The 25,528-nt window shown below is 64.0% G+C and overlaps 1 protein-coding gene and 1 long non-coding RNA gene across 2 annotated transcripts in view; both read left to right on the top strand.

The window, feature by feature from the left end:
- LOC308524290 overlaps window positions 1-25,528 on the top strand; it is a 721,936-nt gene that overhangs the window by 239,314 nt on the left and 457,094 nt on the right. The window lies entirely within an intron of this gene.
- Window positions 285-23,893, top strand: TRIM29 (tripartite motif containing 29; the record flags this gene model as incomplete). Its single annotated transcript, XM_081098081.1, has 9 exons — window positions 285-1,088; window positions 9,888-9,983; window positions 10,677-10,910; window positions 11,597-11,795; window positions 14,230-14,331; window positions 16,573-16,665; window positions 18,676-18,777; window positions 21,476-21,552; window positions 23,831-23,893. The coding sequence occupies 9 exons, from the start codon at window positions 285-287 to the stop codon at window positions 23,891-23,893; spliced, it is 1,770 nt and encodes a 589-aa protein (XP_080954207.1).

Raw genomic sequence — 25,528 nt, 5'->3', positions numbered from 1 at the left:
GACTGGTTGCTGAGCTGTAGGAAATAATTAAACGGGGAGAAAAAACACTCCTTCCACAAATCAGGGTGGGTCTGAAGGTGCAGGGTGTGGCCTGGATAAGGAGCTGCTCTGCCTGGAGGCAGCCCTGTGCTGGCTCGTCCCAGCCTGTCCCTCCGCCTCCTCCTCCCTCCCCTCAAGGTGTGTCTCCGGTCTCCACCGCCGCCTGTCCCACTGCCTGGCAGACGCCACCCGAGAGGCCACCACCGCAGCCCCTGACCCTGAGACAGACCCGCCAAGCGCCTGCCATGGACGCCGCCGACCCCGCCCGGAGCAACGGGGCCAGCCCGGAGGCCAGGGCAGCCCGCAGCCCGCCAGGCCCCGTGGGCAGCCCTGAGAACGGGGCCACGGCGGACAGTAAGGACGCCAAGACCACCAACGGGCACAGCGGGGAGGCGGCTGAGGGCAAGAGCCCGGGCAGCACCCCGAAGCCAGGGGAGGGGAAGAGCACCCTGTTCCTGGGGGGCGAGTGGCGGCGGCCCATCGTCCAGTTCGTGGAGTCGGTGGACGACAAGGGCCCCAACTACTTCAGCATGGACTCCGGGGACGGCAAGCGGTCCCCCTACGCGGGGCTGCAGCTGGGGGCCGCCAGGAAGCCACCGGTCACCTTCGCCGAGAAGGGGGAGCTGCGCAAGTCCATCTTCTCGGAGCCCCGCAAGCCCGCCCTGGCCATCGGGGAGCCCGGGGACGCCAGGAGGCACAGCTTCCCCCGGGCGGACCCGGGCAGCCTGCCGCGCGCCAAGCCGGGCGCCGAGGAGGTCCTGTGCGACTCCTGCATCGGCAACAAGCAGAAGGCGGTCAAGTCCTGCCTGGTGTGCCAGGCCTCCTTCTGCGAGCTGCACCTCAAGCCGCACCTGGAGGGCGCCGCCTTCCGCGACCACCCGCTGCTGGAGCCCATCGGCGACTTCGAGGCCCGCAAGTGCCCGCTGCACGGCAAGACCATGGAGCTCTTCTGCCAGACGGACCAGACCTGCATCTGCTACCTGTGCATGTTCCAGGAGCACAAGAACCACAGCACTGTGACCGTGGAGGAGGCCAAGGCCGAGAAGGAGGTAACCCCCCCCCCCGTCCCCCCCCCCTGCCCGCCAAGCCGCCCTCCCTCACCGAGGGCGTCTGCCGCCTGCTCTCCTCCACGGGGTCCCTCAGCTTTGGGGCTGCCGCCTCCTCGGTCCCTGGCTCTCTCCTGCCCCGCACACCCCAGGCTGAGGGTCGGAAGCAGCCCCCAGCCTCAGGAGACAGGCCTTTCCCTGGAGGAGCAGGTAGAGGCTCAGGAAAGGTCGGGCCTGGCCAAGGGCTCAGGGCCAACCCACGCCAGACGGAGACGGCACGCAGTCCTGCTCTGTGCCTGGCCGGGCCACTTCTCCTTTTTTATTTAAGGGGGAGTCTTCCATTCCCGTTGAGCAGGGCTCCCCGGGAAAGGGTCCTGGGTGAAGAGGGAATTTGACCTTTAAACGTCCTTCATCTCTGGCTTCAGAGTTTGCATTTAGAGGACAGTGACTTCCCACTCTATCTGACCACCCCCACCAGCCAGCTGCCTTCCTCCCCCGCCCCCCCCCCCCCCCCCGCCCGCTCTGGCCGCCTTTACCTTCTCTCAGCCGGCCCCGTGTGCTTTGCGTGTGCAGAACCTGCCTAGGCCTGTGGGCGGACACTCTTAGTAAGGTCGGCATTTGTGTGTGGGTTGGGTATATACGTATGTGTGTGTGTTTCTAGGCGTGTGGGTGTTTATGTTCATTCATGGATTTTGCATGTGTTTGTATGTGTGGCGGGTACGTGTGTTGCGTGGAGTCCGTGCATGCGGCCCTGCCTGTGCTGCTGTGGGGAGCAGCAGGGGCGCGTAGGCTGGGAAAGTGGGAGAAGGTCGTGCGTTAAGGGCTCAGCTTCGGCCGAGGCTCCTTCCCCACAGGTGGCCCGCGGACGCCATGCCCAGCCCTCCTGACCAGGAGCTGTGGGTGGCTCTCCCCTGGGCAGGGAGGGGCATGTGGAGATGAGAAATTCCCAGATGCCTCCGGAGCCTCATTTGGCCCAGGAAGGAGGTGCTCCCAGTCCCCCCCACTTTCCCACCCCAGCCTGGCTCCCACCTTCCTACTGGGAGGCCGAGGTGTGGGGGGCCACAGAGCCCCCCTCCAGGAGCTGATGGGAAATCACCCAGAATGAGGGGCCGTCGTCAGCACCCACGGCAGCCAGGACACGCAGGGCCTCTGCCTGGGCTCCAGGACCCGGCCCGGCCCTGCTCCTGGGTTTGACTCCGACCTTCGTGCTCGGGGGGCTGGGCTGGATTATTTTCCACGTGGCCCTCGTGGAACCCGGGGGCCTTGAACAGGGACGAGGAGGGGAGATGAAGCCAAGAGCCGGCCTGGGGGCTCCCCCGTCTGTTACCAGCAGAGAACCCGCTCTGGCTCCTACGCACACGCTGGGCCCAAGCTTCGTCTGGAGCAGGGTGTCACTGTCTAGGAAAGCAGGTGCCCCGAAGACAGGGGGCCTGGCCGCTCTCCCCGGAGGCACCAGCTCAACTCGCCTTCTGGCCCCGGGGCCGCTGTGCCCTCCCAGCGGCCGCCGTGGTCTCGGAGGCTCAGGCACAGGCGGGGGGCAGAGCGCACAGCAGCTCCTCTGGGAGCATCCGCCCGACAGCAGCTGCCGGTGCACCAGTCACAGTGGACGGAGGCCAGGTGCACGGATTGCAGGCTCGTCCTCCCGCTTCCCCTGCGGTGGCGACAGGCCCAGGAGGAGGGACCCGTCCAGCTGCGGGCCTGAGGGACCGTCTCCCCACCGTCTTGTCCAGCACGGGGAGCAGCGAGAACAGCCTTGAAGGGCAGGACTCGGGGGAGGTGCTCTCCGGGGAGAGGGTCTGACCCACAGATGTGACTGTGATGGTGGGAGCTTCATGCAGTGTGTGCGCCTGTGTGTGTGAGTGAGTGTGTGTGTGCGTGTGTGGGTGTGTGCGTGCGTGTGTGTGTGTGTGTGTGCGTGTGTGGGTGTGTGGTGCCAACAGCGTAGACCAGCCCGGGGCGGAGGGAGCAGACAGCCTGCCTGGGCCTGGCTCTGCGGGAGCATCAGCCGTGGCACCAAGCGGAGTGCGTGGGTTAATGGGTCAGAATGAACACGCACATCAACCGGCACCTTTCTGACGCACCCCCTTCAGACCCAAACACCGGCCCACACTCTGCACAGGGAGCTCTGTCCAGACCTGTCAGGCAGGCTAGGGTGACAGCCCGGGTGAGGTCATCGCAGGCACGTTTCGCTGCAGGTGACATGGGCTGTGGTGTCCATCTGCCCAGGATCCGAGCGGAGGCAGCGCGGGGGCAGGGCACTCGGTGGCAACACGACGGCCCTTCTGGGGCACCGGGGGTCGGAACGGTGTCCATGTCACTCTGAATGCCCTGGGGTCCCCCAGGTGTCCACCACCTCGGCTCCGGGGCTCCCCGGGCTGGATGGGCTGACGAGGTGACAGGAACACATGCACCCCGGGCCTCACGCCCCCCCCCCCCCCCCGCCAGCACAGGCCTTCCTGCTGCTGAGCCAGGGCAGCTCCTCCTGGCAAGGCCGCCTGCTCCCAGGAGTGCTCCTCTCACTCAGAGCCCTGCCCCCCTCAGCCCCCGGCTCCCCACGGAGGCTGAGCTGCTGGCTGAGGGGCAGAAGCACTTCCCGGAGGTCTGGGGGGCCTTCTGCTCTGGGACCAGCGGGTCGGAAAGGAGGTGGGGTGACCTCTGTGGGTGCTGAGGAGGAAGCAGCAAAATAAGAGGCTCGGCCCAGGACGGCAGGGAGAGTGACAGGCAAATGGGCAAGAGGCACACCAGGCTTCAGGGAGCACACCTGTGTGCCAGGAACTGGCCCTGGCATTCCATGGTTACTTCCGGCAACAGGTCACCCAGTGGGGCTCCGGCACTGACTTTATAGATGAAGACATAGGCTCGCCATGGCCGGTGTTGCTTGGGGGGGGGGGGGGGGGGGAGGGGCAGTTGGGGGAGAGGGGTAGAGCAGCAGCCCACACATCAAACGGTGGTGGGTTTGATTCCAGGCCCAGTCAGGGCGCGTGCAGGAGGCAACCAATCCATGTGTCTCTCTCACATCAATGTTTCTCTTTCTCCCTCCCTCCTTCCCTCCCTCCCTTTCACTCTCTCTAAAAATCAATGGGAAAAATATTCTTGGGTGAGGAAGAAAGAAAGAGAGAGAGAGAGAGAGAGAGAGAGAGAGAGAGAGAGAGGAAGGAAGGAAGGAAGGAAGGAAGGAAGGAAGGAAGGAAGGAAGGAAGGGAAAGACAGATTTCAAGATGTTAGAGACTTCCCTGAAGTTAATCACAGCCGGGAGAGGCAGCGCTGGCTCATCCATTAGTGGGGCGCAGCCCGGGCTGTCCCATTTCCCCCACTTGCAGGCCCTCCTTGGACTCCCTGAGTCCAGTGGCTTCCAACAGCCGACCTCTGACCAGATGGCCTGATGAATTGTTAGGACACAGATGCCCCGGTGTCCCCCAGGAGGCCCTGGTCAGGGCTCAGAGTCTGGGGTCTTTGCTGATGTGCTGCCGGGTTGGGAATCCCAGCTCTAGGTCAATGCTACCAGGAGGAAAGGGAGGCCTGGAGAGTGGGGTGACCTCCCCGAGGGCCACGGCCGTGGCCTGGCCTGGTGGTGCTCCCTCCGTCTTGACCCTCCCTGTCCTAACACCTGAGGGAGCAGAGGAAGGGGAGCCCCCGCCAGGCAGACTGGCCGTGGGCTGTTGGCATGAGTGGAAATGGGGAACTGAGCATTTCAGATTGTCATCCGGATAATCACACTGTCGGGGAGTGCGAATTTGGCCATTAATGGCTCCTTTGGCACATGCCTCAGCCCGTGGCCCGTGTGGCTGAGGGCGGCAGGGGCCTGATCTCCAGTCACCCCTTCCCCAAGGGCAGTGGGAGTGTCCAGGTGCATGTCCAGGTGTGTGGGCAGCTGGAGGCTTCCCCAGGCGGGGCACATGCTGAGCCGCTCTCCATTCTCCAGGAAACCTCTGCTCCCCGAGGCTGGGTGGCCCTACACGGCCAGGCCCAGCCATCAGAGCAAGAGGCACCCAGACGAGGTGGGAGCGGGAACAAAGGAGGCGTTTAGGGACAGGCCTGTGCAGGCGAAGGGATGAAATGGGGAGCAGGAGGAAGTCAGGAGGGAGGGAACACGGGAGCTGAGGCCCCATCAGACATGACTTTAATCACCTTCCAAGGGAGAGAAGGAGAGAGAGCTGGGGCCTCCAGGGCCATAAGGAGGGTGGGGGCGGGTGCCAAGAGGAAGGGGCAGACTCACCAACTGCCCCCTGTGAGGCAGGACAGCCTGCGCGCTGAGGCGCGGCGAGAAGGGGAGGGGAGTCCGGGCACGGGGACAGCCCAGAGGCCGGGGGGCCGCAGGACGGAGCCGAGTGCTCCTCTGGCCTCACCCCTTTCCAGCTTGAGGCCTCCGGCGAGCTCGGCCGGCTTTCCAGGCCTGGGTTTCTGCATCTTTGTTTATTTTTTTTAAGTTAGAAAATTCATAAACATACATTTTTCAGGAAATACAATTATTCAAGTCCTTGATATTTCAGTGACCATTCCTCCTTCTAAGACATTCACAACGTGTGTCCTTTAAGTCTTCACCAAGTCGTGCTGACTCCTCAGGTAACCAGGGCCATTTCGCCCAATAATGCTACAACGTGCATTTAGAGAGTAAAGGCACTTGAGCCAAACTACATTAAGTACTTGAACAAATAACTTCCAAACACTTAGAAGACAATAATCTAAGAAAACAGCACCTTGAATGATCAAACCCCAAAGAACTCAGCCACTGTTACCTAGCAGGCTGCTAATAGGTCCCGTGTCCATGTGGAAACAGCTCGGAAGCGTCAATGACTTTATTTCTCACCTGCAGTTTCTAAACACGGTGTCTGCACCCTTAACACCCCTTTCTTCGCGGGGGCTTGCCGGTGAGAGGAGACGTGCCGGCACGTAAGGGTGCCCAGAGATACAATTGTGCCCCTTCTCCCCTCGTGCTGCCGGGAGCCCAGGGCCCAGAGCAGGGGTGTTGACAAGGGGCGCACAGAGGCTGAGCACACCTCCAGGGTCTCCCCCCAAGCCCTTCACCCCAGAGCGGAGAAGGGGCCATTCTCGCAGCACTGCCTCCGGTCCAGGCTCCCTCCCGAGCGCCGCTGTGCTCAGGGGCCTGGCCCCCAGGACGTGCTGCGGGAGCCGTGTACAGGGTACAGCGAGCACGTCAGACTCAAAGGCTGACACGGGCCCAATAAACAAGGTGTGTGGCCGCAAACAAACAAAAGCTTCAATTTTCAAAGAAACGCAGTTTATTTCGATAGAGACATGCTGAATACAAAGGGCTGAAACAAATGAGTCATTAACATAAAATAGCAGAACATTTTATAACAAGTAATTTGAACATTCACTTACCAGACACTGAATAACTGCACAGATTAATAAGCGTAACACAAATAAACCTATTTTTCTTGTTCTCCGAAAGCGAAATATTTCCTGTTGTGCACACCAAACAAGTCAGTCCAAGGCTAATGACGTGGCCATCGGCTGCTAAAATACTCGCTGCTGGTGTCAGTGGGGAGAAATGGTGCGCCTGCGCGTAAGGCGCGTAAGGGAAATGGATGCAGCACAATTGTAGTCATCGGTCATTAGCGAACGTTGTAGTTAGTTATTAATAGTTATGTGTGGTGCTCACTTCAGCAGCACATATGCTAAAATGGAAACAATACAGAGAAGATTAGCATGGCCCTACGCAAGGATGACACGCAAATTGTGAAGCGTTCCATATTTTAAAAAAGAAAAAAATAATTATTATGTATAACAGGATATTGCAAAACTTAAGTCGTGACATTTTTATTCATACCATTATATTGGCTGGGCCGCAAAAGCATTCAGGGTGGGCTGCATGCGGCCCACGGGCTGCGAGTTTGACATGCTTGATGTACAGCTTCCTAGTGTCCCAGAGAGATGAGATGGCCTCTGCACCAGCTGATGCTCCCGCCCACGGCGGCGGACAGCACGTCCCCACTTCTGCCTCTACCCTTTCACGGTTCAAGGCCAGCCACCCCCTCCCCAGGGCTGGCCGACACCCCTCTGCACCTCAGCGAGCCCCACAGTCCCGCTCTCCCTCAATGACAGGATGGGCTCCCCGAGGCGGGCTCCCTCTGCCCTTGGCCTAGGCTTTTTTTTTTTTTTTTTAATAGTTTGTTATTGATTTCAGAGAGGAAGGGAGAGGGAGAGAGAGACACATCAATGATGAGAGGCAATCATGGATCGGCTGCCTCCTGCACACCCCGCGCTGGGGGTCGGGCCTGCAGTCCAGGCATGTGCCCTGACCGGGAATCAAACCCTGACCTCCTGGTTCACAGGTCGACGCGCCACCCCTGAGCCACGCCGGCCGGGGCCTAGGCTTGTTTACACGTTTTCTTAGCCTCGTCGGACCCTCCTTCCTCTGCGGTCAGTGCCTCCTTCCTGCTCTTGGCCAGTGAGTCCACACTGTCCTTGCCTCACCTGCAGGCCTCGACACAGCCTCCTCCCCCTTGCCCCCGAGGCCCCGGACCACTGCTCCCTCCAGACACTGGGCTCCTCGGGCCTCTGCCTTCTCTGGTCAAATTGCCTCCCACTCACCCCTTTCCCACCTCCATTCTGGTGTCTCCGTATCCTCCAAGCCTCCACGATCTATTTTGCATCTTTAATCTAAAGAGCGGTCGCCAGCCGGTGGCCTGTGGGCTGCTGATGGCCTGTGAGGTCCGAAAGGCTGGCGACCACTGCTCTACAGTGGTGGCCTCCCGGCCTGTCTGTGCACTTCGCTCTGTGTCCAGGCAGTGTCCACGCGCACCTGGAGCCGGTCCGCCCACACAGGCTGGCTCACCGCGATGTCACCTGACCATGCTGCCCACGGCCCTCGCTCCCGGTGCCCGCTGGCCTGCCTGGCTCACTGTCCATGGAAGGCGCCCTGGCCCCTGCCGAGAGCTTCCCTTTCCTGATCCCGGGACCCCACAGCCCCTGGAGGCAGCCCTCTTCCCGCCTCCATGAAAGGTGGGGCGTGTGCACAGGGGAGCTGCGAGGGCCCTGCCTGCAGGTGACAGGGCCTGGATTTAAGTCTTCCGATGCCGGTCCCGTGCAACGGGCGGGCCCCTCCGGGATGCCCAGGCCCCAGGCTGAGTGCACGCTGCTCACACTTTTATTCTCTGCTCTCCTGTCCGTCAGGCCTGTGTGGGGGTGGAGGGGGAGAAACTCAAGGCCAGCTCCTCCATTCCTGAGCCAGCAACAACGCTCAGCGCCCTGGGGCAGGCCTTCCCTGCCCCTCCGGCCTGGGACAGACAGGAATTCTCCAGGGGTGGGAAGCCGCCTGGGACTGGCCCGTCCAACCTCATGGTCCCTTCCTCCCAGCTCGGTCTGCCCACCAGGCCCAGACTCCATGGGGCCTCCAGGCCAGGGCTCGGCGAGCTCCACCCCTGAGAGCATGAGGGCTGAGCCTGCTGTGCACGGGGCTCGGCCTGGGCCCGCTGCCGGGCCTGAGTGAGGCCGCTCCCTGCGCTCCGTCTTCCTGCCTCTGTGTCTGTGGCAGTGGCTTCTCCGCAGCTTTTCTCCAGACCCCAGCCAAACCCCGCACTCCCCTCCCCTTCCTTGCCTCCTCCCGCAACCACGCCAGCCCTGGTGAGCGTGTCCCTGCCCCGGGGTCTCCAGCGCATCGCTGGCCGGGCAGGTGCATTCTGAGAGGAACTAGAGTCGCAGCTGAAAAGCCCAGCCCTCGGGCACCCTTTCCAGACCACCCGGGAGCGCTCCCCACCTCGGCCCTGGCCGGTGTCTGCAGTGGTTCCCGGCAGCACCGCCCGACGAGGGGAGCGTCCAGGTGGGACGTGTGGAGGTCGCGGCTGTTCAGACTCCAGCCGATAGAGACATTCCCTGCCGTTTGTGGCGACTTCATGCTCCTCAGAGAGATGGCTGCGGAAGGGGTGGCTCTGCATGTAACGCCCAGGGAGGGGGGACCGGGTGGACCCCAAGCTTTCAGGTGCCTGTTCCTTCTGCCTGCCTGCCGGGTGGGGACCAGCCACCTACCCCCGAGCGGGAGGGGCTTGGAGAGCACCCTGGGAAGCCTGTTGGCTCAGCTGAATGGGGCCGGCCTTGCTCCAAGCCTCCCCTTCTGTCTTGGTTGTAGCTGCTTTTCAAAGTGAGATCTTTTTTCCCAAAGGGAAGGGACGTATGGGTAGGAGAGCTCATGTCCCAGCACATTCCCGATACATCCTCTTCCCAGCGCACCCCCGATCTCAACAGCCTTGATCTCCCCCTGGTCAGGGGCCCCTGGAACCTCTCCTGTTCCCTCCACCCGCCCATCACTGCCTCACACACGAGCCTCTTCCTGCCCAGAATCAAGTTTCTATCTTGTCCACAGGCAGACGGCACCCCCTTGTCCGTGAGCAGGGTCACAGCTGTGCCTGCCGCCAGCAGCGGGTCTGGCTCCGGCTCGCAGTGCAGGCCCATGTCAGGCCCTGAGAATGTGCCGCCTGCTGTGCCCTGGACTCCCTGGACGGGGCTGGGTCCCCATCTCCCCATAGCTCTCCTCCCTCTTCCAATGGCCCCAGGCCCACTGGCAGGAGTGGGGACTCCATACCTGGGCCTCCCTCCTGCTCACCTTGGCTGGAGGGCCTTGCAGAAGCTTAGCCCTGTAAAGACAGGGCTGGGATGCTCGACCCCACAGACCGGGTGTTTGGAGCGTGTTTCTGGATCCTTGGCCAGGTCTGGGTGTGGGTTTGCTGAACGAAGGACTGGATGGGTGAGGAGTGAGCCTGTTGAGTTTGCTCCCCGGGCGGGCCCGCTCCCCACTTCTCCCACCGCCCCCTGACGTCTCCTCCCACCCGGCCCTCCCTGCAGACTGAGCTGTCCCTGCAGAAGGAGCAGCTGCAGCTCAAGGTCATCGAGCTCGAGGACGAAGCAGACAAGTGGCAGAAGGAGAAGGACCGCATCAAGGTGAGCCGCCCGGCGCCGCTGCCTGTCCCTTCCCCGGCGGAGGCGGCCTCAGCCCTACACGGACTCCCCACACTGGGTTTTTCCCGATTTCCCCACTCCCTTTGGCGTTCTCGCCAATTCCTCTTCTCAGTTGGGGCCAGGGGTACAAGTGGGGTCTTACCCATCACCTGACACTCATGTGACATCATTGCGGACAGACAGGCTCTAGAACCACCCACCTTCCAATGTCCCATTGTCTGCTCAGGCCACCAGCTGCCAAAGGCTTGCCACTCCCCGTTCACTGTGCCGGGGAGGTTAGATGCCCGTGTGCCATGGTCTGAGTCATTGCAGACCACATCCGACCCATGGCCCTGCCACATACACATCCATCAGTTCACTTTCTGGTGGTGCTGGGTCCCGGTTGAGGTTCCAGGGAGCGCAGCCTGACTCACGGGCACTCTGGGGCCCGCAGCGTTGCCCACCGGGGCGGGGAGGAGCGATGGCGGCGGTGGGGCCACTGGTGGATCAGGAACAGCGGCTGTAAACACTGGCCACCTCCGTCAGAACTGGCCTTTCTCCATGAGGCCTCCAGGGAGCTTCTGGGCCAACCAGGCTCTTGGGTGGGAGCGACCGGACTCTGTGCTGGAACCTAAAGGCCCAGGGAGGTGTCAGTGACTGATGCCTCCTCCCTTGGCACCCTCGCTCCGCCCCCAGAGCTTCACCACCAACGAGAAGGCCATCTTGGAGCAGAGCTTCCGGGAGCTGGTGCGGGACCTGGAGAAGCAGAAGGAGGAGGTGCGGGCCGCGCTGGAGCAGCGGGAGCAGGATGCCGTGGGCCAGGTGAAGGTGATCGTGGACGCCCTGGACCAGCGGGCCCAGGTGCTGCAGGAGGACAAGCAGACCCGGGAGCAGCTGCACAGCATCAGCGACTCGGTGCTCTTCCTGCAGGTGCCAGGAGCCCCCATCTGCCCTCGCCTCTCCCCCGCCTTCTAGGCCTCACAGGTCATCCATCCACCTTCCCATGCATCCGTCACTCATCCATCCACGCTCCAGCCCACCTCTCCCCTTAATTCTCCCACCCAAGCCCTTTCACTGCCGAATCCAAGGATGGCACCCAGTGCCGCCTGGCACCCTTGAGCAGTGCCCCTGCCCAGCAGGAAGGAGCTCGGTGATGGATTAGTGATGCCTGCTTGGGCTGTGGAATTGTGGCAGAGAAGTGTTGCACAATTGTTGTCCTGGATCTTTCTTTAAAAATTTTTATTATAAAATATATTTTTATTGATTTCAGAGAAGAAGGGAGAGAGAGACAGAAACATCAATGATGAGAGAGAATCATTGATCAGCTGCCTCCTGCACTCCCCCCACTGGGAATTGTGCCCTGACCAGAATCAAACCCAGGACCCTTCAGTCCACAGGCCGACTCTCTATCCACTGAGCCACACCGGCCAGGGCCAAACTCTTCCATTTCCCGGAAGAGAAATGGGCTGTTTAATAGCAGCGCTGGGTCTAACCCGGGCTCTTCTTGCTCCGGTGTGGAACCTGCCAGCTTCACTGTGACAGCCCCTGAGAGGGCTCCCCCCACTTCCAAGACTCTTCCCTCCTCCCCCCCTAAGGGCTGCTTTCCCTCCTTGCAGGAATTTGGCGCTTTGATGAGCAATTACTCCCTGCCCCCGCCCCTGCCCAGCTACCGTGTGCTGCTGGAGGGGGAGGGCCTGGGGCAGGCGCTGGGCAACTGCAGGGACGACCTGCTGAACGTGTGCATGCGCCACGTGGAGAAGATGTGCAAGGCCGACCTGAGCCGCAGCTTCATCGAGAGGAGCCACGCGGAGAACGGTGGGTCCCTCGAGGGCGACCCGCGGCCGTGGGCACTTTCCTCCCAGTCAGTCCTGGCTGCCTGTGCGGCTGGCACCCACCGATGGCCCTCGTTGCCCCCAGCCACCACTGCACCTGCGGTATTGGTACTAGATGCCGGGAGTGCAGTCCCCATTGAACTTGCTGCCAAAGGTGGGCAGCCTCTGCAAGGGGCCTCGGCTCCCGCATGTCTCCCTGTGGCCGCCCTCAGGCCGGGCGCTGCCTCTGCTGCAGCCCCCTCCAGCAGCTGGGTGGGTGCTGCCCTTCTTTTTTAAAAACTATTTTATTGATGCAGAGAGGAAGGGAGAGGGAGAGAGAAACATCAATGATGAGAAGGAGTCACGGGTTGGCTGCCTCCTGCACGGCCCCCACTGGGGACCGGATCCACGACCCGGGCATGAGCCCTGACTGGGATCGAACCGTGACCGCCTGGTTCGTAAGTCGACGCTCAACCCCTGAGCCACGCGGGCGGGCTGTGCTGACGCTTGTAGGGCTCTGCAGACCTCAGGAGGTGGGCCTAGAGCCGCACCTGGGCTGGAGAGAGAGCCTGCCCATCACCTGTGCCGAGTCCTCCGCGCTCAGAGGCTGGGCTGGGCCTGGGGGCCAGCGGGACACAGCATGCCCTGGTGACTCACAGCTCTCCTGACGGCAGCGTCTCTTCTGAATCATGCTCCACCCACAGAGGCCACTGAATAACCGTCCAGAAAGCCCCGACCCTGAGAACTACCCTGCCGAGCCCCCCTTCCCCCCTCCCACCCCTGCTTCCCGCACCCCCATCCCAGCCCCGTCGCTTTAGGGCCCGATGCCTGGGCACTTTCCCCAGAGCCCCGTCTGGTCCTGGGCCCGGCCCGGCCTGGGGACACTGCCTGACGAACGGCCTCTGGCCCCAGGCGCCGGAGGAGGCGCCAGGCGCAGCGTGTGCGGTGTGGGGGGTGCAGAGGGGCCAGGCCCGCGGGGCCCTGCGTGGCTGGGTGGTGGCATCCCACGGTGTCCCTCTGAGGACTGGTGAGCCATGGCAGCGAGACGAGCACTTGGCTTTGGTGGCACTCGGTCCCGAAACCCTCCTGCTAGTGATGATGGCGATGACCAGTGGTGATGGCGGGAGACTGAGGGCCTCCGCCCGCTCGCCACCCCCAGCATCGGAGCTCCGGGCAGCTGTGTGCGTCTCCCAGGCCAGGGCCGAGGCTCTTCTCACAGGCGCCCGCTCAGCAGGCAGTCAGCTCTCCGCTCTGACCCACTCCCCCCTCATCTCCTCCGAGAAGGGCTGCCGGCGCCACGCGGAGGGCGGGAGCGTGTGGTGGCCACAGCCCTGGGTGCCCACTTTGGGGAGGTGAAGTTGGCCTGATGGACCCAGTGGCCTGCCACCCACCCACTGGCCATTACTAGGTCACGGTTGTGTCGGCCACGGCCTCTGTGCAGGTGTGGCCTGTGCCCCCTGCGGGTGTGGAGGGGCGGCTCCCGGGAGCAGCGACGGAGCCTCTGACGTCAGCAGCCTGCACCTGTGCCCGGGGCCCTGGCCTCCGTGTTGGTGCTTGTTGCGGCCACAGTGTTGCTGGGAACGTGTTCGGCTGTGGGAGGCGGGGAGACCCTAGTGACCGTCCTCCTGCTTGAGGCCGGCCGCCCACAGGCCAGGGTCTCATTCTGCCGTCAGAGGCCTGCGGGCTGCGGGCACCAGCCATCTTCATCCTGGGCTTGGGGAAGGGCTGAGCCACACCCAGGGGTTGTCATGGATGCCGCCTGCGTGCCAGGGCTGCTGGGCACCGGTGACAGGTGCAGAATGAGGGACGAGCCACTCTTCCCTCTGCCCAGGATGGAGGCCGCGGGAGAGGGAAGGAGTGAGAAGAGGGAGTGGGAAGGAGGGGGCTGGGAGGCAAGCAGGAGCCACACACTGGCTTGGGTTTGAGGAGGGAGGGGCGGGCGGTGAGGTGTCGTGCCCATTCCGAGAGCTCGCTCTGCACACAGCTCAGGCCCAGCCGGGGACCAGCCAGGGCATCAGCCCGCCCCAGGCAGCAGCCAGCAGCCAGCGAGCCCGTGAGCGAGCGGCAGCAGGGGGGGGGGGGGGGGCTGGGCTCACCCTCTCTGTCCTCACTGGCCCAGCCATATGGGGCAAGTGACGTCCTGAGCCCAGGTCCTCACCCACCACCTGTGGGGGTGCAGGGGGGGGGGCGGGGGCCCAGGGCCTCGGTGCCTGTCGGATGGGGAAGGGAGTTGGCAGCACCTGGCAGATGCAGGTCTGTGCACCGAGGCCCCTGCCCCCAGCAGAGAGGGTGCGGCAGGTGTTACCTTCTCTGATGCTGGGGAGCCCCACCTCCCCGGGGACAGCGGTGGCAGGGCACGGCCTCAGTGAGGCCGGGGTGCCCCTGGGCAGCTGCTCCCCACAGCCCCTCTGCTGACCGACCTTGCTCCTTCCTTCCAGGGGTTGACCATCGCTACATGAGCAACTACACCAGCAGCTACGCCAGCGACTGGAGCGCGCCCGACACCATGAAGCGGTATTCCATGTACCTCACGCCCAAGGGTAAGGCACCCGCTGCTTCCTGGAAGGACTCACAGGCTCCCTGGGTGGGCGAGGGCACTTCCTGTTTGCCTGGGACCATCTCAGCATGTGCCTCCTGTTCGGATGACCTATGACCTGGCACCCTGTTCCTCAGGGGCTTCCCTCCTCAGGACCCAGGGGTCCCCACCTTCCCTCACCGCCAGCCCCCACCCTTCCTCTCACTCCTCCAGCAGGTTCCTGGCTGCTGGTCTCCCCTCCCCCTGCCAGGCCTCGCTGTGTGGGATTCTGCCCGGTGTTTGCAGTTTGCATCATCCGCTCCTCAGGGCATGGAGACAGGGTTGCTCTCCCTCCCTCTGTGGGCCCAGCCCTACCCAGGCCCTGAGAGGCGGTGCCGCTGGGTGGGGTGCAGACCAGTGCCTGCCTGTCTTGCCCTGTGGGAGCCTGTCACATTCTTTGGCACCACAACAATGCCCATTACGTAAGGTGGGTGTGGCCCGCCAGCCTCAGGGGGAGGGGTGCAGGCATGTGTGGGGGAGGGGTGTGCAGGCACATGTTGGGGGAGAATACATGTGGGGAGAGGCAGAAAGGATGCGTGGAGGAGGCCTCAGCCCTGCACTGACTCACCCGCTGGGACACACCCTGGGTGGGGTGCAGGGGTGGGAGGGATGAGCTCAGTTCAGAGTAGCCACCCACCCAATGAGAAAACAGCACCTGGACTTCAGGTGGAGGCCTGGCGAGGCAGCCGCACCTGACCCCACCCCCACAGTCCTGGTGTGGACAGCGAGTCCTACCCCCCGAACCCCAACCCCGGTGCTGCCCTTTGGGCACAACTCTGTGAGATGCCAGCTCCCCACCTGGCCTCTCTCCTCACTCCCCAGGCCTCTGGGCATTGAGCCCCGAGTTGCCCCTGCTCTGCCCCCTCATTCTGTGGACAACGGTGGGGAGGGCAGCTCCCCGCAGGCTGCGAGGAGGAGGGCAGTGATGGGGAGGGAGGGCAGAGCACCCCACCGTGTCCCCTGACAGCCTGACTGTCACCACCCTTCTGTCCCTGTCTGAGAAGAGAGGAGCCGGGAGGGATCCTCTTGGCCCTGTGCATGGGGCTGGGCATCTGCCGGGGAGAAGCAGGTGCCCCCCAACCCCTGACCCCGTGCCCAGCCCCGCCTGCCCTGGAACAGGAGGAGATGTGCCTTCTGGGCCAAGGAGGGTCAGAGACTCAGGAGGCGTGGCCCCCGGAGGGCTGCCCGCTGGAGTCTGGGGGCTCCGGGCAGTGGGCTGGTCAGTCAGGCTCACAGGAGGGGCGGTCTCCAGGGCCCGGCAGAGGCAGTGGGCTCAGGGCAGAGGGCCTGGCGTGAAGGCCGAGGGCCCTGGAGAGAGGTGCGAGCACTGCAGGTGGGAGGGTCGGAGGGAGGACCAGCAGGGGCTGGGCAGGGGCTGGGCAGGGACTGGGCAGGGGCTGGGCAGGGGCTGGAACCGGACAGGCGGGCTCTGCAGAGGGAGGGCCCACAGAAGGACCTGAGCATGCTTTCTTTTTTAAAAAAATATATTTTATTGATTTCAGAGAGGAAGGGAGAGAGAGAAACATCCATGATGAGAGAGAATCATGATCGGCTGCCTCCTGCATGCCCCACCCTGGGGATCGAGCCCACAGCCCGGGCCTGCGCCCTGCCTGGGAATTGAACCCTGACCTCCTGGTTCGTAGGCCGACTCAGCCACCGAGCCCCCCGGCCAGGCAGGGGTGTGTGTATCCCAGTCCGCCACCCTCTCCAGACGGATGCCAGAGGCCACATCGGGGTGGGGGGCAGAGGACCCTCTCCCGGGGAAGACCTGGCCATGTCCATGGGCACCCGCTCCTCAGCCTCTCCTGGCCCGGGGCCTCCGTCCAGCACCTCACAGTCCCCGTGGCCACCCGTCCTCACAGGAGCCCGGTGTCCCAGCCTCGGGGGTTGCAGCCTCAGGGGACTGGCCCGGGTGGCATGTTGGCCTCTCCAGCCCCTGGTGACCCTCGGTCTCGAGCAGGTGGCCAGATGCATCCCTGTGTCCAGGGCTGGCCAGCCACACCTGGTGCTCTTGGCGTGGTTAGGAAAGTGCCCCGACTTGGGGCTCGGGGGTAAATGACATATCACTTTATTCCAGCCCCCAATGAGCTGTCGTAGTGGCATCTGGGCCCAGGGACAGGCGCTGGGGGCCCTTCAGGTCAGAGGTGCCGCCCTGAGTAAGCCGCCCCACCTTCTGCGATGACAGCTCTTCCCCTTTGCTTCCCAGGGGGCGCCAGGACGTCGTACCAGCCCGTGTCCCCCAGCCGCCTCCCCAAGGACATCAACCAGAAGAACTTCAGTAATCTCTATGGCACCAAAGGTAGGCGCGGGACTAAGGGGAAGGTGGGCGGGGCTCAGAGCCAGGGGCGGGACTAAGGGGAAGGTGGGCGGGGCTCAGAGCCAGGGGCGGGACTAAGGCCAAGGTGGGCGGGGCTCAGGGCGAGGTGGGCAGTGTGCTGGGCTTCCCAATCCAAGGTGAAGAAGGATTGGGGAGGGGTTGTGAGCTCAGAGGTGGACCAGAGGGTCCTGCTGAGGGTAAAGGGTGAGTGTGCCTGTGTGAGACACTGTGACTCAGGCTGCAGGGAGCAGGGGCCTCCCTGGGAACCCTGAGTCCGGGGCCTTCTGCTTGGGGACAAGCAGGGGAACTGGGGCCTGTATGGGTGTGGGGACGCCCCTCAGCGCGGATTGGGGCACAGGGACCTTGCGAATCTGTGTGAAGCCAAACTCCTGTTGCTGTAAGTGGCAGGGTGGCACGGGGAGGAGTGGGCCCGCCCAGACGTCAGGGAGGTACCCTCCCATGAGAGGGGAGGGTGGCATGCCCTTCGGCCCAGGAGAGACGAGATGGAACGGAGCCCTGGCCTCCCGGGGACAGCCAGGTGCCAAGCCTCTGCCCAGGTGCTGCGGTGGACCTCACGCCGAGGGCGGGCAGTGGGCTTGGAGGGGCCCAGCTGGGAGGCCTGGTGCCTCCTGGGGCCCCTGGTGCTGCCCAGCCCCATGCAGAGGGCGTGGGGGAGACTGAGCCAGCTCCCAGCCCCTGGCACAGAGCCAGGCTGCCGAGGCCAGTCGGGGCCTCTTCAGAAAAAACGAGTCCTGGAGATCTGGAGGCAGGGCCCCCTGGACGGGGCGGCGCCCAGGCCTCACGTCCAGGACTGGCCCCCATTGCACCATCACGCACACAGCAGACTGTGAGGCCAAGCTCGGTCTGTCTGTCACGGCTGCCACCTCGGCCCGAAGGGACTCAGGGCGGGGGTGGGGAGAGAGAGAGAGAGAGAGAGAGAGAGAGAGAGAGAGAGAACAGATGAGTGAGGGAATGACGGGCCAGGCCTATGGGCCTGAGAGCCTGGGGCGGACATGCTGGCTGAGGGCCAGACTGCAGACTTCCTGGGCACCCTGTGGGCGGGGCTCACCTACAGCAGGTGGACAGCCAGCCCCTCTGACTGCTGAGCCCCAGACCCCCCTTCAGGCAACAGTGGGAAATCTCAGGACTGGGACCCTGCGTGCTGGATGGGAGGAGCCAGAGGAGGGGGCCTTTTCCAGAGGGGCTGAGAACCCCCACTGTCCTGCATGTCCCCCGCTGCCTCCTTCTCTTCGGGCTGCAGGGACATGCTTGCAGATGGACACGTGTCAGCTGCCCACCTGGTGCGCAGTGCCGGGAGGTGTAGCAGCTGCTCTGTCTCTGAAGTTTAGCCGTGTTTGCATTTATTTGTTCATTTCATCTGTCAGCCATCCAAGGAGCCCCTTCGGGGACCAGGCTCTGTGCCGGGCACGGGTGCCATGCTGCCCTCGGAGCCCAGTGGGGAGACAGACAGCTGACACCAGCAGGCGGGTGGTGAGGGGGGCGTGGCTGAGCTCACACAGACTGGGGAGGTGACATGGAAGCTGACACTGAAGGCCAACACATGGATTTGCTGAGAGTGGGGTGCATGGGGAGTACCCCAGGCCTGGTCTGTGCAAAAAGCTAGGGCAAGAGGGAGCCTGCAGTGTATGAGGAACGTGTGCAGCGGTGGAGTGATGAGCGATGGAGAGGGCGCGAGGGGGAGCCAGGAGGTGGAGGCGGTGGTGAGAGGTGGGCAGCAGCCGGGAGAGCGGCAGGCCGTGTAGTGTGGGCTTTGCACCTTCACCGGAAAGCCGGACAGCCGGGGGCCTGCGGGGACAGCAGGGCGCAGCACTTCCCAGTTCAGAAGGACAGCTTTGACTGGCAGGAGGTGAGTGGGCCCAGCGTCCTCCTGGCTTGAGACACGGCGAGGACTGGACAGGCACAGGAATGGCCTCGTCCTGGCTCTGGCCCCGGGCCGACCGCTGTGGCCTGACCCTTCCCTTTGCCGCCCAGGTAACTACACGTCGCGAGTCTGGGAGTACTCCTCCACCGTGCAGGGCCCTGAGGACCTGCCCCTGCCGGGGGTCCAAGGCAGCTCCTCCTTCTCTCTGAAAGGTGAGCTGCGTCCTGCTCCCGCCTCCCCTGCCACCGGCAGCCCTGCACCCACCCTGCTCCTCGCCCGCCAGGCTCTCGCCTCCCAGGGCCTGAGCCCCTCTCCCTCCCCACAGCCAGGCAGCTGGCCAGGCAGCGTTCTGGGGACTGTTTAATCGCACTGTCCCCTGTGGGCACGCGGTCCAGGCGATGGGGCCAGGCCACACCCTCCACACCCCTCCTCCCCCCATCCCACGTGTGTGGGGGCTGAGCCCCACGTCTCCCTACTGCAGAGCGCTGCCTTCCCTATGCTCACCCGTGACCCCCGCTGGGCGAGCTGAGTCCTGTGGCCAGGCGGCACCTGGCACTGGTCGTTCCGCAGAGCCAAAGCCCGCGAGCTGCTTTGGGGAAAGCGGGCAGAGGACCTCCAGGGCCTCCACTTCTGATTCGCTCCCTGGGCTCCACACGGCTGCACAGTCAGCCCTCCGGCCCCTGGAGGCAGGTCGCTTTGAGGGGAGGCTCGCGCCAAACCCCTCACAGTGGGCCCAGGCCCTTGCGTCTCTGGCGATGTTCAGGCTTGGTGAGCCCTGGTGCAGGGAGCCCGCCCGTGTCCGCACCGAGGATGCCTGGCCTGGAAGACAGGATGGCGGATGGGGGGGTGGGGGTGGGGGCTCTGGGCGGATGGGGGGGCGGGGCTCTGGGGGGCGGGGGGGGGGAGGGGAGGATCGCAGGGTGGGCAGACATCCAGGCAGCAGCCTCTGAAGGCAGCTTCATCCCCCAGCCCCCTGTTCCAGGAGCGATCAGCCAGGTGAAGGGTCCCCGCCGGCAGGAGCTGGGGAACTGGGGTCCCTGAGGCCTGTCTGGCTTCTAACGGGTCCCTCCCTGCTCTGCGGTCAGGCCCAGTCACAGGCTGCCCGGCAGGTGTCAGGTGGGGTGTCCTGCTCCCCAGTGTCTCCTCACCTGCCCGCAGAGCCTCCGGTCGGCCTGACCTCAGGGGAGCCCCCTCCCATGCACTGTGTCCTCCAGGAAACCTGGGACACCTGCGTCACCTCCACAGATCCGCTCACCAGCCCCTGGGAAGGCCCTGGAGGGAGGCAGGGCTGCGTGAGAGCAAGGAGACCCCGCCCAGGACCAGCCCGCCCGCAGCTGGCGCAGCAGCTCAGGAGGCGGAGAGCTTGGGCTGTGGAAGGCGGCCCCTGAAACGCCCGCTGCTAATGTCTCTCTCTCCCAGCAGGCCCCGGGCGGCCCCCCTACCACTTCCCCACCTTGGGACAGGCCACCTCAGAGTTCCCCAAGCCGGCGGACACCAATGAGCTGTTTAAAATTAGTCCCGGTACCTGTCCGTGCCGCCCCTCCCTCCCACACGGGAGAGCGTGGGTGCCCGCTGTCCCCCTGCTGCCCTATGCCTCCTGCGCCCGGCCCCTCTCCGGCTGGTGCGGGCTTTTCTTCCTGGTAACGGCTCCGCTCAGGGTCAGCAGGACCCTCTCTTTGCAAGGCTGTCCCGCCCCAGGTGCAGGCGGAGCCTAGGGTCTCTGCTTCGTCTCTGCCCTTGCCCGGTGCCCGCCAAGGAAGGGCAGCCGGCCAGCATCCTGCCGGTGCTGCCGGCGGCTTCTGGGCCCGACCAGCTTTCGTCCCTTCGAACAGGCCCTCGAGCCCTCGGTGGCCTTCGCCAGGGACAGACGTGATTTCTTTTTTTTAAAATTTTTAATGTTTTGTGGTTTTTTTAATTGATTTTAGAGAGGAAGGGAGAAGGAGAGAGAGAAACATCAATGATCGGCCGCCTCCTGCACACCCCACAGTGGGGATCGAGCCCGCAGCCCGGGCCTGTGCCCTGACCGGGAATTGAACTGTGACCTCCTGGTTCACAGGTCACTGCTCAACCCCCGAGCCACACGGGCCAGGCTTTCTTTCTTTTTTAATTGTTTGGCCTCATGAATCCCACACTATAAACATCACGCAAAGTTATGTTTATTGATTTTTAGAAAGAAGGGGAGAGAGAGCAAGAAAGAGAAACACCAATGTGAGAGAAACCTTAATCAGTTGCCTCCCACACATGCCCTGACCAGCGGTAGAACCTGCAACCTAGGTATGTGCCCCAACGAGGAATCGAACCCACAACGCTTTGGTGCCCGGGATGAGGCTCACCTGCCGAGCCCCCAGCCAGGCAGGGCCTGCTGACTTCCTGAGTCCCTTCGCTTCCAGGCCTCAGCCTGTCTTTCCCTGGCTCTGCTCCTGCCGGGCGCACAGAGATAGGGCGGCTCAGTGAGGCCCAGCACGGAGCCCAGTGGGCCGAGCAGTGAGGGCACATCCGTCTCCGGGCAGCACGGGCTGGGGGCCTCCTGAGGGGCCTGGCAGGCTGTGCTATGAAGAGGCTTTCCTGGGCTCTGGGGGCGGGGAGGCTTCAGGACGGGGGTGGAGGGGGTGGGGGAGGGGGAGAAAATTCCCACAGAGTGGGGTGACCCTGACCTGGACTGGGGGGACACTCCCCTGCTGCCTGGCCCAGCCCACCTCGCCTGCTCCTTCTCTTTCTGTCTGCCTTGGGGCCCCCCCCTGTGGCCAGCCTCCCAGGTTTCCCCAGCGGGACCCCGGGGTGCACACCTCCTCAGGCGGCCTCCTTGGTAGCGGGCTGGGTGGGGCTTGGCGGTCTCTCTGGAGATGGGTCCGTGCCCTGGGGGCTCCCGGCGTGCAGGGCCTCCTCTGACCACAGCCCCTGTCTTCCCAGGCTACCCCTCCCTCATGCGGAGCCAGAGCCCCAAGGTCCAGCCCCAGACTTGGAAATCTGGCAAACAGACTTTGCTGGTGAGTGAGGAGCCCTGCGGAGAGCGTCCGGGCCAGGCATGGCCAGATGGGGCGCTAAATGGGGCTCCCCAGTGACAGCTCGTCACTTGCCCGGGGCCTGTGGGGGGACGGTGGCATCTCCAGGCCGTGGGCGGGGAGGCAGCAGTGGCCGAGGACCTTCACGCAGCAAAGGGCAGTAGGACCCGGGCTCACCGGCGGGGGCGGAGTCAGCATGGCCTTGCTGAGACTCCATTTTCCCATCTGTAAAACGGGCGGCCGTGGCTGGTATTTGGCAGATGGCTGCTGGGCACCTGTGCTTGCTGAATGGCGGCTTTGCTGCCAGCTCTGGGAGTGACATGCTCAGCCTGGGACGGGCATCCTGGCAAGGCAGTGGGAGAGCTGAGGCAGCGTCTGCAAACTTAGGAACAGATGTGTTTAGGTTTCGGTAGCAGACATGCCGGGCCCTGCACAGACCTCAGCGATCAGACCTTCAAACGCTGTGCACGTCTCCACAGGCTTCTCCCATGGAGGCCAGGCCAGCCCTGCAGGGGTCAGCCCGCTGCCCTGGGAGGTGGGCGCACCTGCTGAGGACAGCTGCTTCTGCTGCCTTTGCACAGGGAGGTCAGAGCAGGGGCGGGCGGACCTGGGCCACAGGAGGGAAGAGGCTGGTTAGCTGGGAGGCCCTTGAACTTCCTGGCCATTGGAGCTGAGTGACGGTGCATGTGACGTAGAGCCGGGCCCAGGCCACGGCCGCAGTAGGTGCCCAAAGCAAGTGAGGGGAAGTCGAAGCCCCCGTCCCCCCTCCCCGTCCCCCATGTCCCAGAGCCACATCTCAGTGGAGGGGGCTCATGGCACCTCCAGATGCCGGGCTGGGCTGGGCCTTGGTGCCTGCAGCCGCGCCCAGAGCTGGGAGAAGAGGCGGGTGATTCTACACCCAGGGAGGGGGCTGGGCAGCCTGGCAGCTGGCCCCAGGCCTCTCACCACCTTGCCATGTGACCTCATGGGAGCCATTCTTCCTCGGTGCCTTAGTCTCCCCATCTGTGACATGAGTCAGACGGCTGGGATGATGTCATAGCTCTTCCAACCCTCACAGGCTGTGACTGCGACCCAGAGAGGGAACGGGGGTGCGGGGGGAGCACACCCTGCCGGTGCCTGGGCTGTGTGTCTCCACCATCCCCGCTCGGGGCTACAGAGACAGCGCTGTTCACTGACCGCGGCCCGCCTTACTGACCCGCCTCCCTGAACGGCGCAGCCATGGCCAGGCCATTCCCTTTGCTGTATTGAAGGCTTGGGGTCCAATGGGCACCTGGGGGTCCAGAGACCTGGTCCAGACGCTGCGGCTCAGTGGCTGTGTGCCTTGCCTGTCATTCCCTCCCTGGCCTCCGTCCCTTCCCTTGCTTATAGATGGGGTCCCTGAGGCATGAGCTGAGGCCTCAGCCCCGCATTCCCCAGGCCCCAGGCCTGCTGGGGACCAGGCGCAGCAAGGAGTCCGAGGAAATACAGGGTCTAAGCTGGCAAGGCCAAGGACAGGGCTGGGGGCGCCTGGTGTCTCCTCGGCCAGGGTCAGGGTCAGGGTCCCAGTGCTTGCCAGGGCCTAGGAAGCGAGGGGAGCGCTGATTATGTCACACACAGACCTGGCCGGAGAGGGTCACTGGCTCTGTCCTGAGAGGTGCTTCCTGAGTGCTGAGGAGGAGCCAGGATGGAAGAGGAGGGGCTGAGACTGGCCGTGGTCCCTGCTGGCCTGGGGCGGGTGCAGGTCTCTCTCTACCGCCTCTGTCAGGAGATCCAGGCAAAGCCCTCGAGACCCGGGAGTGGTTTGGAGAAATGGGTGGGGACGGTGGGTGGTGTCCCGGTTCCACTTACCAGCTGTGACCGGGCAAAGCGCTCAGCCTCGCAGTGCCTCAGTTTGTTCCCCTGGAGGGTGGGCGTGAGAGCAGTAGCCCAGGTAATGGGCGGCGGCAATCCTACAAGTCCCTGTGTGAGCAGCGCCTGTGGCTCTGCTGAGTAGAGAGCCCTGCAGAGCGAGAGCTGCAATGGCTGGGAGGCCCTGGGCCATGGAGGGAATTGGACGAGGGGCTGAGGTTCAAGCTCACCAACCAATGGAGGGAAATAAACTCTAATTAGGATTTGAACCTGGAAACTGACATGGGCGCCCGATCCTGATCGCAGCATAGATCGAGGCCGCAGCTCAGAGGATTGTTGGGGTTCAGACCACTGCTGCTTCCCGGGGTTAGGGTGGGATGGGTCTGGCTATTGGGGTCCCCGCCATGCACACCCCTAACTACTCTTGTTCCCGCAGTCTCACCACCGGCCATTCTACGTCAACAAAGGCAACGGGATTGGCTCCAGCGAGGCCCCATGAGCTCCAGAGGGAGCGAGGCACCCCCTCCCGCTGACCCTGCTGCTCTTGCTTCTGTCGCAGCTGCAGGAAGGCCGGTGCTGTGCCTGCCGTCCCCAGCCCTCTGCCCGCCCCAGGGCCATCCTGGCCACACACCCCCGCCTCCCCTTGGCCACACTCCACCCAGGCCGCTCTCCCACGTCCGGTTTCTAATGGTCACGGTCTTCGTTCTGCTCAGAAGCCAAGCATCACGGGGGTGGGAGACAAGCGAGCTTCTCTCCCCGACCCCCACCTTTCTCTTCAGTGGGACTAGCGATGGCTGCCACATGGGACCAGCCTGCCTCCTATCAGGCCCTGCTGCCCTCAGGATGGGCCCTGCTCTCCAAGCCCTGGCCCCATGCTGCGAGCAATGGGTGCCTGGCCCAGCCCTCACTTCCCACCCGCGGGCGCCCATCCAGGAGAGACTGTTGCTGTGCCCTGCCCTGGCCCTCCCTGTCCAGGCCCAGTCTGGCAGACCTTCAGCCCGTGGCCATGACAGAGGGAGGCTTCTCAGGGTCTTGGCATCGTCCCCGGGCTCCCACACCCACTCTGGGTCTGCAGTCCCGCAGGGCGGCTCTCCTGGCTGGCGGGACTTGAGCCAGAACATTCTCTCTCTGAGTTGTGCAGTTCCCTGACAATGGAGTCCCGGGCCCAGCTGCCCGGCAGAACACCATTTACCTGCAGAGCCCGTTAGTTCTGTAATTTTGAATCCCCTGGCGATGGGTAGTCAGCGCCAGGGTGGTGGGGGGTGGGAGGGGAGTGTGCTGTGCGGGAAGGCCACGCTATTCAATGAGGTGCCTCTACCCTGCCTACTGCCCGCACACCCCCCTACTCCCCAACCCCCCACCCCCCCATCCCTCTCACCCCCTACCCCCCACCCAGCGCAGTCTCCCTCTCCACCTAAGCCTCCCCAACGCATGCTGCCATGGCTAGGGGCCTGGAGAGGAGACCAAACCGGGGGCAGCAAGTGGGGTCATTCTTCTCACAACCCCTCCCTCCTCCGGGGGAGGCTGGGCCCTGGCAGGAGGGGGAGGGGCAGACATTCAGCTCAGGCCGCCACTCAAGCCACTCAATAAACCGCTGATCGCTACTCCTCTTGTGTTGAACAAGCACATCCCTGGGTGGAGAGGAAGACAGGAGATGCCCTGAGGCGCTTCAGGGAGGAGAGGGACCCGGCAGGGCTGGGCGCTTTGCCCTCCGGGCCTCCCCTAGGCCGCGGGGGGTGGGCTGCGGCTCCGTGAGCATGGGGGGGGGGGCGGGCCCTGAGGAGGGCTCGGCACCCAGCAGCCCATCTCCATGGGCCGCCCTGCAGGCCTGTGGCCCTGAGTGTGGTCAGGGGCTGCACTGCTGGCCTCCAGGGACGCCTAGATTCTCAGAGACAGGTCCTGGTCGCCACACCTTGGGTCCCTCCCTGAGCCCTTCAGCCCCAGAGGAGGGGAGTGGACAGGGACCCAGGTCTGTCTGAGCTCCATGGGCTGACAGCCATGGGGGCAGCCGGTCCCTGCCTGTCCCAGGCCTGGGCCTCACAAGGAGGGTGGAGGCCGGGAGGTGAGAAGACAAAACAGCCATGTTGACGGGACCCTCCCAAGCACCACTCCACCGTCAATCCCTACCGACTCC

The sequence above is a fragment of the Myotis nattereri genome (assembly GCF_964212035.1).
Source record: "Myotis nattereri genome assembly, chromosome: 9".
Classification (NCBI taxonomy): Eukaryota; Metazoa; Chordata; class Mammalia; order Chiroptera; family Vespertilionidae; genus Myotis; species Myotis nattereri.
The sequence above is the reverse complement of the archived record's forward strand: the minus strand, read 5'-3'. Positions and strand labels throughout refer to the sequence as shown.